The sequence below is a fragment of the Vulpes lagopus genome, chromosome 2 (assembly GCF_018345385.1).
Source record: "Vulpes lagopus strain Blue_001 chromosome 2, ASM1834538v1, whole genome shotgun sequence".
Lineage (NCBI taxonomy): Eukaryota > Metazoa > Chordata > Mammalia > Carnivora > Canidae > Vulpes > Vulpes lagopus.
Genome location: NC_054825.1, coordinates 58,922,586 through 58,937,360, shown reverse-complemented (window position 1 = coordinate 58,937,360; position 14,775 = coordinate 58,922,586). Strand labels below are relative to the sequence as shown.

Here is a 14,775-nt window from a genome sequence, read left to right as displayed (position 1 = left end):
GGAGTCGTGGACACGTGTTGGGGGGTCACAGTGGCGCTACCGGCAACACTTTTTGAATAAACCTTAAGAGCCGAGCCGACGAGCCGCGAAGAGGCCCCCAGCGCCAGCGCGCCCCGCCCCCCCGGCTTACGTAACTTCCGCCCCTCCCCGCTCCTCCCAGCGCCCCCTTCCCCTCGCCTGTGTTTGTTTCCGGTGTTTCAATAAAGCTCGATTCGGCTCGAAGAAGCCCCGCTCTTCCGGGAAAATGGCGGCTCCCGCTCCTACCTCGGAGTCCACGCCGGCGGCGGATCCGGCGCCAGCAGCGGGGGCTGCCGAGGGAGCCGAGTGCCCGCCGCCCCGCCAGCCGCAGCCCCCGCAGAATGTCCTCGCTGGCCCGCGGCTTCGAGCCCCAAGTTCCCGAGGACTTGGGGCGGCGGAGTTTGGCGGAGCTGCGGGAGATGTTGAAGCGCCAGGAGAGACTTTTGCGCAACGAGTAAGCTGGGGTCCCGCCGAGTCACCGCAGGCTTCTTCGGTCGGGGCCCCCTGGGACGCGTTCGTTGCCCTCCCCCGCGTCGGGTTCCCTTCCCTGGAAGGTGACCTTCCCTCCGTCGGACCCGGGCGGTGCCGACCGGCCGGCTGCTGGGGTCTCAGCTGTCCCTGAGCCCCCCTTGGTGCTAATGACCTCGCTCCCCCGACGGCTCCCTGAAGGGAGGGGCCGTGGCCTAAATCCCTTTGTACCTCCGCCTCCCTTGCCGCCCGGACCGGGCCCAGGACCCGCGGTCGGTTCGTCTCGGCCCCGTTCTACGGGAGCCGTAGGAAGGAGAGGGAGTGTCTGGAGTGCTGCATTAGGCAGGAAAGTTGGTCCCCTCCAGCTGGCCGACTGCCCTGTAGCAGGTGAACAACATAATGAGAGTGATCTTTTTTTTTTTTTTTTAAAGGAAGCTTCATTTAGCAGATTGGTGCAGGATGGTTTTGGAGGAATCCGAGGCAGGCGACAGCTGGAGGTTATTTTCAGAGAAGTTCCCAGCAAGGGGGACTGTAGAAGAGTAGTTGTCGGATGGGGAAAACTCCGACCAGGCGTGGAGTAATCGGGGTAGGTGGTTGAAGGGGGTGGCTGAAGTTTCCGGCCCGTAGAGAGGACCACTGGTAAGAACAGGAAAATTGGGGAGGAGCTCCGAGGTTGAGTTTACTCGGGGGCTGCTGAGTTGAACAGTTAGTTAGGTGTGCTTAGAGGACAGAGTAGGGGGACCCCTGGGTGGCGCAGCGGCTCAGCGCCTGCCTTCGGCCCAGGGCGTGACCCCGGAGACCCGGGATCGAGCCGCACGTCGAGCCGCACGTCGGGCTCCCTGCATGGAGCCTGCTTCTCCCTCTGCCTGTGTCTCTGCCTCTCTCTCTCTCTCTCCTCTCTCTGTCTCTCTCGTGAATAAATAAAATCCTGGGGAGGTGGGGGAAAGCTAGAGTAGTGGTCATGAGGATCCGGAGAGAGAAGGCCGAGGGCATGTAGGAATCTCAGCTGGAGAGGGATTCAGTGTTGTAATTGTGGGAAGAAATGTAATTTGAGAGAATGGAGAGCCGGAGGTGTAATCTATCTTTCCCTCCATTTCTAATAGAGATTAAAAAAAAAAAAAAAAGAGAGAGAGAATCTGAAAAGGAATTTCTGTCACTCAGCAAAAGGGACAAATGACCATTTGGGAGCTTTCGAGTAGGTTCAAGTACTTTGTGAGAATGGTTTTTTAAATCTATAGCAGTGAGTTAACCTTTTGGTCTCAGGACCCCCTTTATACTGTTAAGACTTAGGGAGCGTCCCAAGGAGCTCTTGTTTTACAAGACATCTACTGGTGTTTTACAAAACATCTACTGGTGTTTATTGGTTGTGTTAGGAATTATAGGTGAGAGGGGCACTTGGGTGGCATCATCCGTTAAGCGTTGGATTCTTGGTTTTGGCTCAGGTCGGGATCTCGGTGGGGAGATCAAGCCTGGCGTCGGCTCCAGGAGTCTGCTTGGGATTTTCTCTCCTTCTGCCTTTTCCCGTTTGTGGTCTTGCGCTCACTCTCTTCCTAAAAATAAATAAATTAGAAAAAAAAGTAATTACAGGTGAGAGATCTTTAAAACACAAGAATACACAGTGATTAGCCATCAGAGCAGTATCACGTGGCCTCTGGAAAACTCCATTATACCCATATGAGAAAAGGAGCATGGAAATGGCAAATAATGGTTTAGTATTATTATGAAAATAATTTCGACCATGCAGAACCATCCATGTCCCCTCCTTAGGAAGGCCTTGGACATCACACTTTAAAAACTGCGAGTTTTGGGGTGTATCATAGGATATTATATGCTTAAAATACTTTTGCTGAAATTCTAATTAGACAGATGAGGAATACTTATTCCTGCATCCTGTATTTTTAGAGTATTTAGATAATGCCTTTTACTTTATTCCTGTTTTGAGGCAGTAGGAAATCAGATTTTTGGCTTAAAGATAGATTTTTTTTTTCCCTTTGAGGATAATGCTTTTGTCTTTGTATCTCAAGTTTAAAAACATGATTCTAACAAATACATGTGTGTTTTTTTTCCCCCATTTAACAGAAAATTCATTTGCAAATTGCCCGACAAAGGTAAAAAGATCTTAGACTCTGTTGCCAAACTGAAAGCTGCCATTGCAGAATGTGAAGAAGTTAGAAGAAAAAGTGAACTGTTTCATCCTGTTAGTTTAGACTGTGAGCTAAAGCAAAAAGCAATTGCAGTTGTTGATGTGGACACAGATAAGGCCCAGAATTCTGACCAGGTACTTGATACTTCATCACTAGTTTATGGCTCTTCCTCTGTAAGTAACATCAAGTCATCTCAAACAACCTCACAGCAACAGGGACTTGTACATCCTTTTGGTGAAGGCTATGAAGAAGCTCCAGAGGTGGAGTACACAGCAAATAGGTGCCCAGCCTCCAGCACCAGAGCCCGTGCACCTTCCTCTTCCGAAGCTAATGTGCATCTCCCTCAACATCGGGTTTCACGTCAAGCAGAAGATAATTCTAGCAGCTCTTACAACCTGTTTATTGATAAGTTACAAAGGATCACAATTGTGGACCCAGGTGAAGGGCACTCAGAAGAGAGCAGGAGTGCTGAAAACTTGGGAAGGCTCCATAGTGGGGCACAGAAGAAGCCTCATTACATGGAAGTGCTAGAAATTCGAGCCAAAAACCCAGTGCCCCCAGCACATAAATTTAAAACTAATGTGTAAGTACTATCAGAAACAGGCCGGTCACAGAAATGTACCATTTGTTAAACTAAAAAAAAAAAAAGGGAAGAATGCTTTCAGTTCAGTGGACTTTGTGTAGGACCTCCTTATAGTTAGGAAAGAGCATATTGTGGAAACAGCCTGGCCAGAGTGGAGGATTCATGGTGAAAAATACTTTAGGTTTTTAGCCAAATAATTGAATAGGTTTCACATAGCAGGCAAAGTATTAAATTTCAGGATGCTTAGCCAACATTTGATATTAAACCCAGAGTTGAGAATTTATTGTGACTGTTTTCCACAACACTTGTTTGTTATGCAGCTCCCCCTTTGATTAGACTGTAAGCTAAGGGGAAAAAAGCTGATGGACTTGTCATCAAAACATATTTGTATGCTCACTATATGTAAGCAGCTGGTGCTGAGGTGACACAGAAGTAAAGGTCCTGCTCCTCAGGAGTTCAGGGTCTAGATGAAAACCCAAGGCTTCCACACTTGGAAGAACTTTGAACTAGACCATAACAACTTGAGGGGGAAGGTAGCTGAGAAGGGGTTAAAGACACAGAAACATTTGAGGCAGGAGGGGCAAACCTTGCTTCTGAGTTCCTAGCCATAGTTTTGTTACTGAGATCTGCAGAAAAAGAGAAGCTCCTTGAAGAAAAAAGGATGTTACTTCCTTGTGTGCAGATGTAACATTCACCTCAGGGAGTAGCCACTGGTGTCCTACCTGTCTGACTTTAGCAAGGTGTAACATCATATACAAACACTATTGCCTGCCTTTGAAAATCTGAAAACCTCTAGTTAGAAATACCTAAAACTTTCAAAGAACTATAGAACTATTACAAAAAAACTTTCAAGTTCAACCCTGCCATTTTTTTAACTTGAAAACATTTTATTCTGTATAAAAACCAGGATTATAGAACATTAATTTTTAGTGAGGAACAAGAAGTAATCTTTGTACTCTTTCTAAGTAATTTCTCATTTTGTGTTCAGGGAGGTACATTTCCTTACCTCCAGAAAGCTGGAAAACCTAAAGCATCATGTAGTCAGTGGATACACTGATTGTGGTAGTGTGGTCATTTAGCTGGAAGTCAGAGTGGGGAGAGCCAGATGCTTCTGGTCAGAGCAGATCAGGAAAGGCTGGGCCTGGATGAGTCTGTTAGGTGTTTGTCCAGGGATTCCAAGTATGAGCAGTTTTTGGCTCTTTTTCTGCTCTTCCTTTGGCCTCCTCCATGCCATTCTGGCTCCATGTACCGCCTGGATGCTGGTGGCTGCCCCTCATCTCCCTCTAGCTTCGGTCTTTATAGAGCTTCAGATTTGCATGGCCAGTTACCAATGAAACCTGGCCCTGTGGGTGTTTTGTGGCACTTTAGATTTATATATAGCATAGAACTTTTACTTCTTCCTATGCTTTCTCCCATATTCCCTAAATTCATAGTGTCAGCACTTTGTTTTTTTCCCTAAGGTGTCTTGCTTTTGCCTCATCTCTGTATCTGCCAGCCGTAAAGACCTACATAATATATTTCGTTGACCTTTATCTCTGATCATTCTTATTTTTGTCCTGTCAAAACGAAGGCTCTTATCCCTCTCATGGACTATAACTGGCATGTTTTGGATTCTAGTCTTAACTCCAGCAGTCCATCCTCTCCACTGCTGTCAGAGTGAAATTTGTACAATGCAAATCTGAACCTATTATATAGAACAGAACTCTTCGCTGAGGACTGGGCCTGGTCTACTTACCAGCCTTACCTCGCTGCCTTTCCTGGCCACCCCACCCCCTGAACACCCTTTGTGCAGCACCATGTTGGCCCTCACTCCCTGTTGGGATGCCTTTTCCCCTCATTGACACAGTGAGCATTTATTATTCCAAGACTCCTCAAAATTCACTTTCTTAAAGCTTTTCTGACAGCCCCCTCCCCCGTCTCCCAATAAAACGTCGTTTACTTTATGTTACACTGTGCCAACATGTATAGTATGTATACCACCTCTGTGTATGGTATCCAGGTGGTATTGTGTTGCACAGAAACTGTCCATAAGTTTTTTTCCCTTTACTGGACAGCAAACCCCTTCGCAAATGTTTTTTGAATGAAAAGATGGAAAGATGGCTTCAGTTCAAGTGTAAGGTTGGAGGAGTAAAGGAAAATGCAAAGAACTTACCAGTCTACCTATTTGTTGAAACAGTGGATTGTCACGTTACTCTCCAAAAAGGTGCTAATTTACATACTGGTTTTGAAGTAAGTATGTTTAGAAATAGGATTTTTACCTACATATATAAATACTGGTAAACTCCTTACTATTATCTTTTTAGGAGAATTCACTGCTAAGGTTGAAGGCCACTTCTGTGTGGGAATGTTGTAAATGTGTGTCTATAAAAAGAAAGTAGTCCGCTGATACAAATTTCCCCTCCTTCAGATTACCTTCGCAACATAATGATGAATCTGCATCTAGCCATTGGCAGAGAAGAGGGTCTCCCCTTTCCTCAGAAGAGAGGCGGCTCAGGGATAAGCAGCATCTCGATGACATCACAGCAGCTCGCCTTCTACCACTTCACCATATGCCCACCCAGCTGCTCTCCATAGAAGAATCTTTGGCACTTCAGAAACAGCAGAAACAGAGTTATGAGGTATTTAGAGCTCTAAATGTTTCTTGTCTGTGTGTTGGATGCTGCTAAGTCAGAATTTACTCTGAAAGGTTCAGAAAGAATAGGACTCGATAGAAGGGAGTAGGTGCTTGAGAAATGGTCAGCTAATGCCAGTAGCTTTCAGATGTGAGCCTCTAGTTCTCTGAGAGTCTTGAAGCTGCTAGAACCACAGGATGCAGCTGGAGATGCTCACAGCTAGGTGCAACAGCTGAGTGGTTTTTGCCAGAAAATACGGGGAGGAGACTACTGCAAAATTCCCCAGTCTCTTAAAGCCCATACTGTCAGGCTAGCAGAAGCCTTGCTTCTCTGTCTTCTACCTTGGAAACGCCATGCAAGAGGTTCTCGGTGGTAGAAGCTAACCAAGAATCAGGGAGAACTTTGCAGGTTTCTGTCTCTTGCCGGACAGGGAAGAGCGTAATGTTGGGAGAATACTGTGGTTTTATCAACATGTTCAGATAGTAAACTTAAAAGCATGATCTGTAAGCCCCTGTGAAGACAGAAGAATCGCCTACCTATGGTGACTTAATTTCTTAGAGCACTTTCTTCAAAGATCTGGGACTTCTGCCCAGGACTCTAAGCATGTATATGGACAGTTTGTGCACAGAGTAATGAGATGGGAGGAAATAGTTGTGCAGACTGGAGGGAAAATAGAAAGCATCCAATATCCTTAGATAGTAAGAGTTTGAACCTCCAGGAAAATAGCAGCCTAACTTCCTAGCATTGCTTCGCTAGATCTTAATCAGGCACTAGGCACTATTCAAGACAAAATGAGGCTGTTTTTCAGCCTTGACTTTTTACAAAAATTCATTTGGCATGGATTGGCATTTTCAAGGCATTCCTTTTTAGCCATTTTCTTCCTCACGTATTACAGTATTATTGCCTACTTAAAACTACACCCTTGGGGAATTGTTTTCTAAATTGTTTATATGATCTTAAGTGCCTGTCCAATTTAGCTTGAATTTGGTTCCTTTGAAACTGGTTTCCTTGGCAGAGTGGTAATAGCTCCCATTTCAGTTCTGCCTACCCAGAATATTCATGGCCTGAGGGGAAGGATGGGGAGAGGGTCAAGTTGTAGGGGCAGAAGCAGGAGAAAAGTGAAGAACCAGATTAAAAATTGCGCTGCCTCTGCCATCAGTCAGAGCTTGTGCCCTTGGGTGTCTTATGAGCACGTTGCCTGTGTCTGAAATTTATGTGGACTTTGTGTTGCATAGTAAGTTTCATGGGAACTTAATTTGGAGAGGGGATGGTTAGCTTTTTAGAAGTATTGGTTTCTTGTTTTTTTTTTCATTGTGCAACTGAAATGTAACTCTCAAGCCTAAAAGCCATGATTTCATCTAGGAAAGAAGATTCTTTGTTGGAGAATCAGGACAGCATTAGTGATTTTTGGCATTTGATAGTTCAAACTGCTGTGTGAGTGTGTATGTACAAATGCATGTATCCACATACTTAAAAATCTTTTCATATTTGCAACTGTTGCGGCGTTTAGCCTGTTACTCAGTTTGCCATGGAGAAGTGGGGTAATCAGTGAACAACTGTCTGTCTGAGGGGAAATCTGACCATAGCGGTGGTGGGCTAGTAGCTCTCACCAGCATTGCCCCCCTGTATCTGCGGTAGGCACAACCTCAGACTTGCACACTGCTAGAGAGCACTGAGGGGAGTGGTATGCCCCTTTATTTCCAGTGTTCTTTAAGTGACTCCCTGTTGGAAAAATGGTAGGGAAAAAGATGTGAATGTGTAACTTTTTGCTTTGATTTTTGTTTTAAAGGAGATGCAAGCCAAACTCGCGGCACAAAAATTAGCTGAAAGACTGAATATTAAGATGCAGAGCTATAATCCAGAAGGGGAGACTTCGAGGAAGTATCGAGAAGTAAGGGATGAAGATGATCAGTCCTCTGATGATGAATTCTGAAGATGGGCAGTGGAATCATCACCTTAATGTCTGCCTGTTGAGATATCATGGTCTTACATCAGACTTTTTACCAAGTATCAAGATCAGAGTCACATTGTTGAGGGGAGGAGTTTTACAAAGTTACACAAAGGTAGCTATAAAAATAGCCCAGTGTGTCTTTCAGAAGATGACTTTCATGTGCTTAGAAAGTTTAAAATTTGAATATTATGTTTAATCATATTGTATTAAAGTTTTGCAGTATGTGTGTTGGTCTGATATTTTAGTACATAGTAAGCACAGTATTTTTTTCCTCTAAGCCAAATGAGGCAGGTAACTGCTCTTCCTTATTCTTATCTCAGTGGAATAGCATTTATTACATGTCTTTCAGTGAAATATTTGGTTGCCCCAGGCATCACCTAAAATGAATTAGGAAGATATAGTTCCCGCCTCTTTTGAGTAATGAAGGGAGCAGTCTAGAGAATTTTGTGCATGTTTGCATGGGGTTATTGAGGTATTGGACACATGTGAAGTACCTAGGAAGACACTCCTAGAAAATTCTTAAATATTTGTCTCCTTCCGTCTTCCCTTAGGAAGAATGCTATCTTTCTTCTGATTAGGAATAAGGAGTACTTTTAGTGATGCTGGAGCTTGGATGATCTTTAGATGATCAGATTTGCCTGGAGTAACACGAGTTGGAGGGAAAGTCTAGGGTGACTGTTGTAGGTGAAGGGAGTAGCTATTCTTAGGCTTGACCTGACTTGAGGTCATTACTCTCAGAGCTGACAGGTTCATTTTGGTAAGGAAACCATTTTTTTTTTTAAAGCTACAATTGGATTGTCAATATATTGCCCCTCTCCCCCGCCCAAAGAGGCATATATAGGCTACAGAAATCTCAATCTCTTATGTATTTGTGTTTATGTAATTTTAAAGGATTATGTAGTTGTTATCAGACTTCTTTGTTTAATATGTTGGAGACTTCAAACAGTGTTGAAGAATAAAATATTAATTAGAGCAACTTTACAATGTTAATGGTGGTATTTTACTGGTGCTTAATTAAATTTATCTTACTTTAAAAGAGACTTTCATATATCAAATTTTCCTGCAAACACATTTAGGAGTGAGAAGAAGGGCTCAGTTCTCTAGCATGAATTTCCAGGAGCAGCTACAGCTTTCTATGCCCCTGTCACCTCAGCGCCCCCCCCCCCCCCAATGTAAAGATATACTGAGCTAACAAATTAATTATTTGTACTTTTAAAAACTGATAGTAAATGTATTTCACAACATAAAATTATTCCTTAGAGGATAAAAGGATACATTCTGGAAAGCCAAGTAATATGGAAGGGCTCAAATGCATGTACACATGGTCCCTTGTAGTCAGATCACCCAGAGAACACCTCTATTAAGGTTTGGGTATATGTACTTCACATATTTTTTGTTTCTATTTTCAATAATGCAATCATACTATATATTGTTTCATAGCCTGCTCTATGTGTCCTAAACATTTTCCCATAATAATTTGCATTTTAGATAGCTACAGAATATTCTATTTAATGGGTGTGCCAGAACTTTTAAAATCAACTTACTACTGTTTAATAATTTAATTGTTAGTTGCAGTGTAAACTGTAAACAACAATGAGATTAACATCTTAAAGTCACATTTGTCCAAAAAATTATTTCTGGAAGATAGCCTTCTAGAAGTGAAATCGCTAGTTGGAAGTATAGGTAAGTTTTTGAGATTCTCGATAGACCTCACCCACCACAAAGATGGAGTCCCTTTATGTTCCTCCTAGCAATATTGAACTCCCAGAACTGAAAATTGCTATTCAAAGTGTTTGCAAATCAGTTACAAGAAAGGATTATTTTTTAAATTTATATTTCTTTGATTGCTTAATGATGTTTTTTCATGTTTATTGATCACTTAATGTTCATTCTTTTGAGCGTTGCTTATTCATGTTTTAACTATTTTCTTGGAGAGTGTGCTGTTTTTATTGGTCTATAAATTCTTGATGAATTAAGATGTCTGGCTTTTGTCATATGTTCTTATTTTAGTGTGTTACTTTCTTTTTAATACAGTTTGTGGTGTTTCGGTGTAGAAGTTTTCTTTAGGAGACTACTTTTGTTATGCCTGAGCATGCCTTCCCTACTTCCAAGATGGATATGTATTCATCCTTATTTTCTTCTACTACTTTTTTTAAAAATTCCATTTTATACTTCTATTTAATTCAAAAGGAAATTTTTAATATATCTCAAATTTATTTGAGGATGTTGTAAGATTTAATTTTTGCAGATAGTTGACCAATTGGTTCAATATTTTTTTGGGGGGGGGTTCAATATTTTAAACCATTTCCTCACTGATTTGTAATGCTATCATTATAGAATATTAAATTCCCATGTGTCTTGTGGTATGGGCCTATTTCTGTGCCTTGCAGTTTTTCCTGTACTATTTTAATAATTACGGATTTAATCAGCATTAATATTTGGTATACAATTTCTCCCTCATTCTTTTAAATTCTGTCAAATATAACCTCCAGAAAAGTACACAAAACAGGTGTGCAGTTTAATGGGTAAAGCAAACAGCTATGTAATCACAAGCCAGATGCATAAAAGCTACTGCCAGCATTCAAATCTCCCCCATGTACCCTGTGGATACCCTATTTATCCCTCAGAGGTAACTACTATCCTGAAGTAGTACTTCCCCTTTTAAAAAAAAAAGGTTTTACCAGTTATGTATGCAATAATATGGTTAATTTGTTTTGCTGCCTACTTTTGCCTTATAAAAATGAAATCGTACTGTATGTGTGTTTGGTGTCTTTGACTCAACGTTGCTTATAAAATTCATGTGTAAGTGTGGTTGATTCATTTGGTGGCTGTATAATGTGCCATTCCTATCAATCCCACTTTAGTGGGGTGGGCATTTCTATAATACTTTCAATTTTTGGCTTTTATAAGCAATGCTGCGATGAGTATCTTTGTGCACATAAACATTTCTCTTGGGTATTTACCTAGGAGTTCATTTCGTGGGATATAATGCATATCTTTAACATTTAATATTCTCACCATCCCTTGTGCAGCATGTATGAAAGTTCCAGTTCACTAACACTTGCTACTACCAGACAGTAATTTTAGCCAGTGTGATGTTTTGGTAGTAGGTCTTAATTGTGGTTTTATTTTTGCATTTCCCTGATTAGGAATGGCATTGAGCGTGTTCATGTTTACAGGTCACTGGATTTCTTCTTTTGAAAAGTGTCCATTCAAAACTTTTATTCATCTTTCTATTGTGTTTGTGTCAGCTGTCCTTTTCCTCATTTATCTTTAGGGTGTATTCTTTTTTTTTTTTTTAAAGATTTTATTTATTTATTTGAGAGAGAGAGCACAAGCTGGGGGAGTGGCAGGCAGAGGGAGAGGGAGAAGCAGGCTCCCCACTGAGCAGGGAGTCTGACTTGGGGCTCGATCCCAGGACCCCAGGATCATGACCTGAGCCAAAGGCATATGCTTAACCGCCTGAGCCACCCAGTTAGCCCCTTTAGGGTGTATTCTTAATACTAATCATTACTTAGTTATATTTGTTGTAAACATCTTCTTCCTCTTTGGATTACTTTTTCCATGGTGTTTTTGATTAACAGACCTTAATGGCAGACTTACCAATCTTTTATGTTTAATGTCTTTTTTTTTTTTAATAAAGATTTTATTTATTTATTCATCACACACACACAGAGAGGCAGAGACAAAGGCAGAGGAAGAAGCAGTTTCCATGCAGGGAGCCTGACGTAGAACTTGATCCCGGGTCTCCAGGGTCACACCCCGGGCTTAAGGCAGCGCTAAGCCACTGGGCCACTGGGCCTGCCCTGTTTAATGTCTTTTTAAAAGGAATTTCTCCCTATTCTGAAGTCATGAAAATACTATCTTTTAAAATTGTTTTAGTTAAAAAGTGCTCTATAATTTTGCCTTTCTGCTGTGTTGTTGATTCTACCTGGAAATTATTTGTGAATGTATGAGGAAGGATCCTTCTGTGTAGCCAGCTTGTCCTGAGCTATATAGTATACTTCTGGTATACATCAAGCATCAGTGTATGTTTGTGTGAATTTACTGGGTCCTCTCTTTGGTTCTGTTTATCTATTTGTGTTAATGTTACTCCATGTTATTTATGGTAGCTTTATGATAGGCTGGAGTAAAGCCTGCCATCCTTCCTTAAGAGTGCTTTGGATGTTTTTGGCCCTTTGCATTTTTACATACATTTTAGAATCAGCTTGCTTTGTTTTGCAAGGAACAAACCAAAAACCCTTGATAATGCACATCTCCATTCACTTAAAAGTATTTGATACTCCATTGTTTTGGGTTTTTTTTTTTGTTTTTTTTTTGTTTTTTTTTTTAATTTTTATTTATTTATGATAGTCACAGAGAGAGAGAGAGAGAGGCAGAGACACAGGCGGAGGGAGAAGCAGGCTCCATGCACCGGGAACCTGATATGGGATTCGATCCCGGGTCTCCAGGATCGCGCCCTGGGCCAAAGGCAGGCGCCAAACCGCTGCGCCACCCAGGGATCCCCTTTTGTTTGTTTTTTACTCCATTGTTAATCAATTAAATTTTATTCCTAACAAAATGTACTTTGAAACTTAGGAGATAGGAGATTTGGAACCTTGCCATTTATCGAGTATAGTTACTATTTCAACAAGGATGACTATTTTTGCGCTGTACAAGTTAAATAGAAAATTCAGAACACTTTTATTGTAAGTATAGTTTTGACTAAGAAGAGTTAGCAAGTAAGGGGTTTTGTTTTTGTAATGTGACATGATTAGATTTTTATTTTTCAAAAGTACTATTTTTCCCACTTACAGAAGAGGAAGCTGAGACACAAGGACTTGAAATAACTTGTCCAAGGACAATGACTAGGAAGTGTTGGGGATAAGGTTTAAACCCAAGCTATATATGCTCTTAGCTCATAATCCATGTTGCCCCTCCAAGTAAAATCAAAAGGGTATAGACATAGAAGACATGTTTTCATCTGAATTGCAGGTGGACAAAAGTTAACTTTTAAAAATAAGTTTTTTTTTTTAAGATTTTTTATTTATTTACTTATGAGAGACAGAGGCAGAGACACAGAGGGAGAAGCAGGCTTCATGCAGGGAGCCCAATGTGGGACTCGATCCTGGGTCTCCAGGATCGCACCCTGGGCCAAAAGTGGTGCTAAACCGCTGAGCCACGCAGGCTGCCCTAAAAATAAGTTTTTAAGGAAGACTTTTTTAATGTTAAATTAGGCTTAAAGTAGGAAAATAGAGTGAATCTGCAGTCATTAACCCTTACCTTCAATTTTCAAGTGATTACTTTAAGGGATGGAAGTGCTGAAGTTTGGAGCTTAACCTGAACTGTGGGAGATATTGGAGGGTTAATAACCTCATTATGTAAGAGTCACCTCTAAGATAATAATTTCACAGGACCTGTGTCTAGTCCACATCACATTCTCTGGGGATCCAGGAGATATGAGTCAAGGTGGAAGGCAGATAGCTTGTGGGATTATCTCTCTTTCCTGTAACTGGGATGTTGAGGTGATTTGCACAAGGTCAGTCAGAGGCAGCCGAGAAAAGAAGCCAGCCCTCAAGATTTCTGGGCACTGAACTGCATGGCCTTGTGCACAAACCCACAAATCAAAGTTGCATGTGGACTTTAAAAAGTGCTAATGGTAGGCGAGAGCTCAGATTGCTCTGGGGGTGTTTGTCATGTGTCTACGACTTACACCACAAAAGAGCTTTTTGTTCTGATAATTTTTGTATTTGGAATGTTTTGTTTTTAATCATTTTAGAACTATATGACCACTTTGGTCACTGATGGTATCTTCACTCTTCCCTCCTCACTCAACACTTGGCTGCGTAAAACTTTCTAGGGGAAGAGATGTAAGGAAAAGTGACTGCAGGTATCCCAGGCTTTATTTAGAGGAGCAGGTAATACCTGGTAGTTCGCCCTTTGCGGGCTTCAGGACAGTTCATAATGCTAAAAGAAAGTAAAGTTGTCAGGAAGAAAAGGTTCTGTCTTTAGCCCCTGCTAAATAAATAAAAGGATTATATATCCAGCTTTAATGGAGAGCATATAGAGTCATCTACAAAATATGGCAAATTGCATTATTGACTAGCTCCTTGACGGGTAGGAGAAACTGAAAGCTATTATTTTAATTTCTGGCTAAAGTGAGGGAGCTTTGATACTGGGTGGATGAAACAAACCTAGTGCTGGGTAATACTGAACTGGAGCCAGACCACAAATCAGAAGCGATTCTGAAAGCGCAGCATAAAAGCCTGAACAATTAAATATGATCTATTACTTCCCAGATGATTTTAGAAAACTTGGAATAAAAAAAAAAGGCGAAAAAGAGGGTAAGCCACTGGAATAGCATTAGGTTATTAGATTTAGGATTTAAATGCCACTATTTCCTTTGAATCCAATGGGAAGTTATGTGCTCTCCTGACTATTAAGTCTGTAAGATGAGGTCAGTGACCCCTTATCTAACGTATGGGGTATGTTTTGAGAGAACAGAAATTTCAAAGTGTGGTCTTTAGAGAACACTTTGGGGCCTAACAGAGATTCTATATGAAAACCTTATTGTAACGATGGTAACAATTATGATTCAAGTAGTTTGGGAGGTACCTTTTGGCATTCAGAGTAAAATGTTTTAAAATCACCACCATATGAAACTTTTAATTTAGTGTTAAAATTAACTGAGAACAATAGAGACTCCCTAAAAAAGCTATTTTGACAGGGGAAATTAGGACACTGAGCTAAGGAAAGACCCAGCTTCGTATGGAAAATTTTCTCATTATTAAGGCAAAAGAATGAGAGTTGTAAATCAAGCCCTTACTCCGAGCACACAGAAACGCTCCTTAGAAGACGGAGACCCAGATTGGTGCTTATAAATTCTGTCTGAAAATAATGCTAGGAAATACATCACTGCTCTTAACCAGTACCACATATATTTGTATTAAATAGCTCTTCTAGGGATTGTGTGGTAAGAACGAAAGCATATCTTCTATTGATTAGATTTTTAATAAGAAG

General features: G+C 41.4%; 1 protein-coding gene across 1 annotated transcript; it reads left to right on the top strand.

Annotated features, from left to right (window-relative positions):
* Positions 1-214: 214 nt before the first annotated feature.
* On the top strand, positions 215-8,967 carry POLR2M (RNA polymerase II subunit M). Its single transcript, XM_041743115.1, has 4 exons — positions 215-472; positions 2,566-3,213; positions 5,621-5,831; positions 7,615-8,967. Exons 1-4 carry the CDS (start codon positions 360-362, stop codon positions 7,756-7,758), a joined length of 1,116 nt encoding a protein of 371 aa, XP_041599049.1. The 5' UTR covers positions 215-359; the 3' UTR covers positions 7,759-8,967.
* The last annotated feature ends 5,808 nt before the right edge of the window (positions 8,968-14,775 follow it).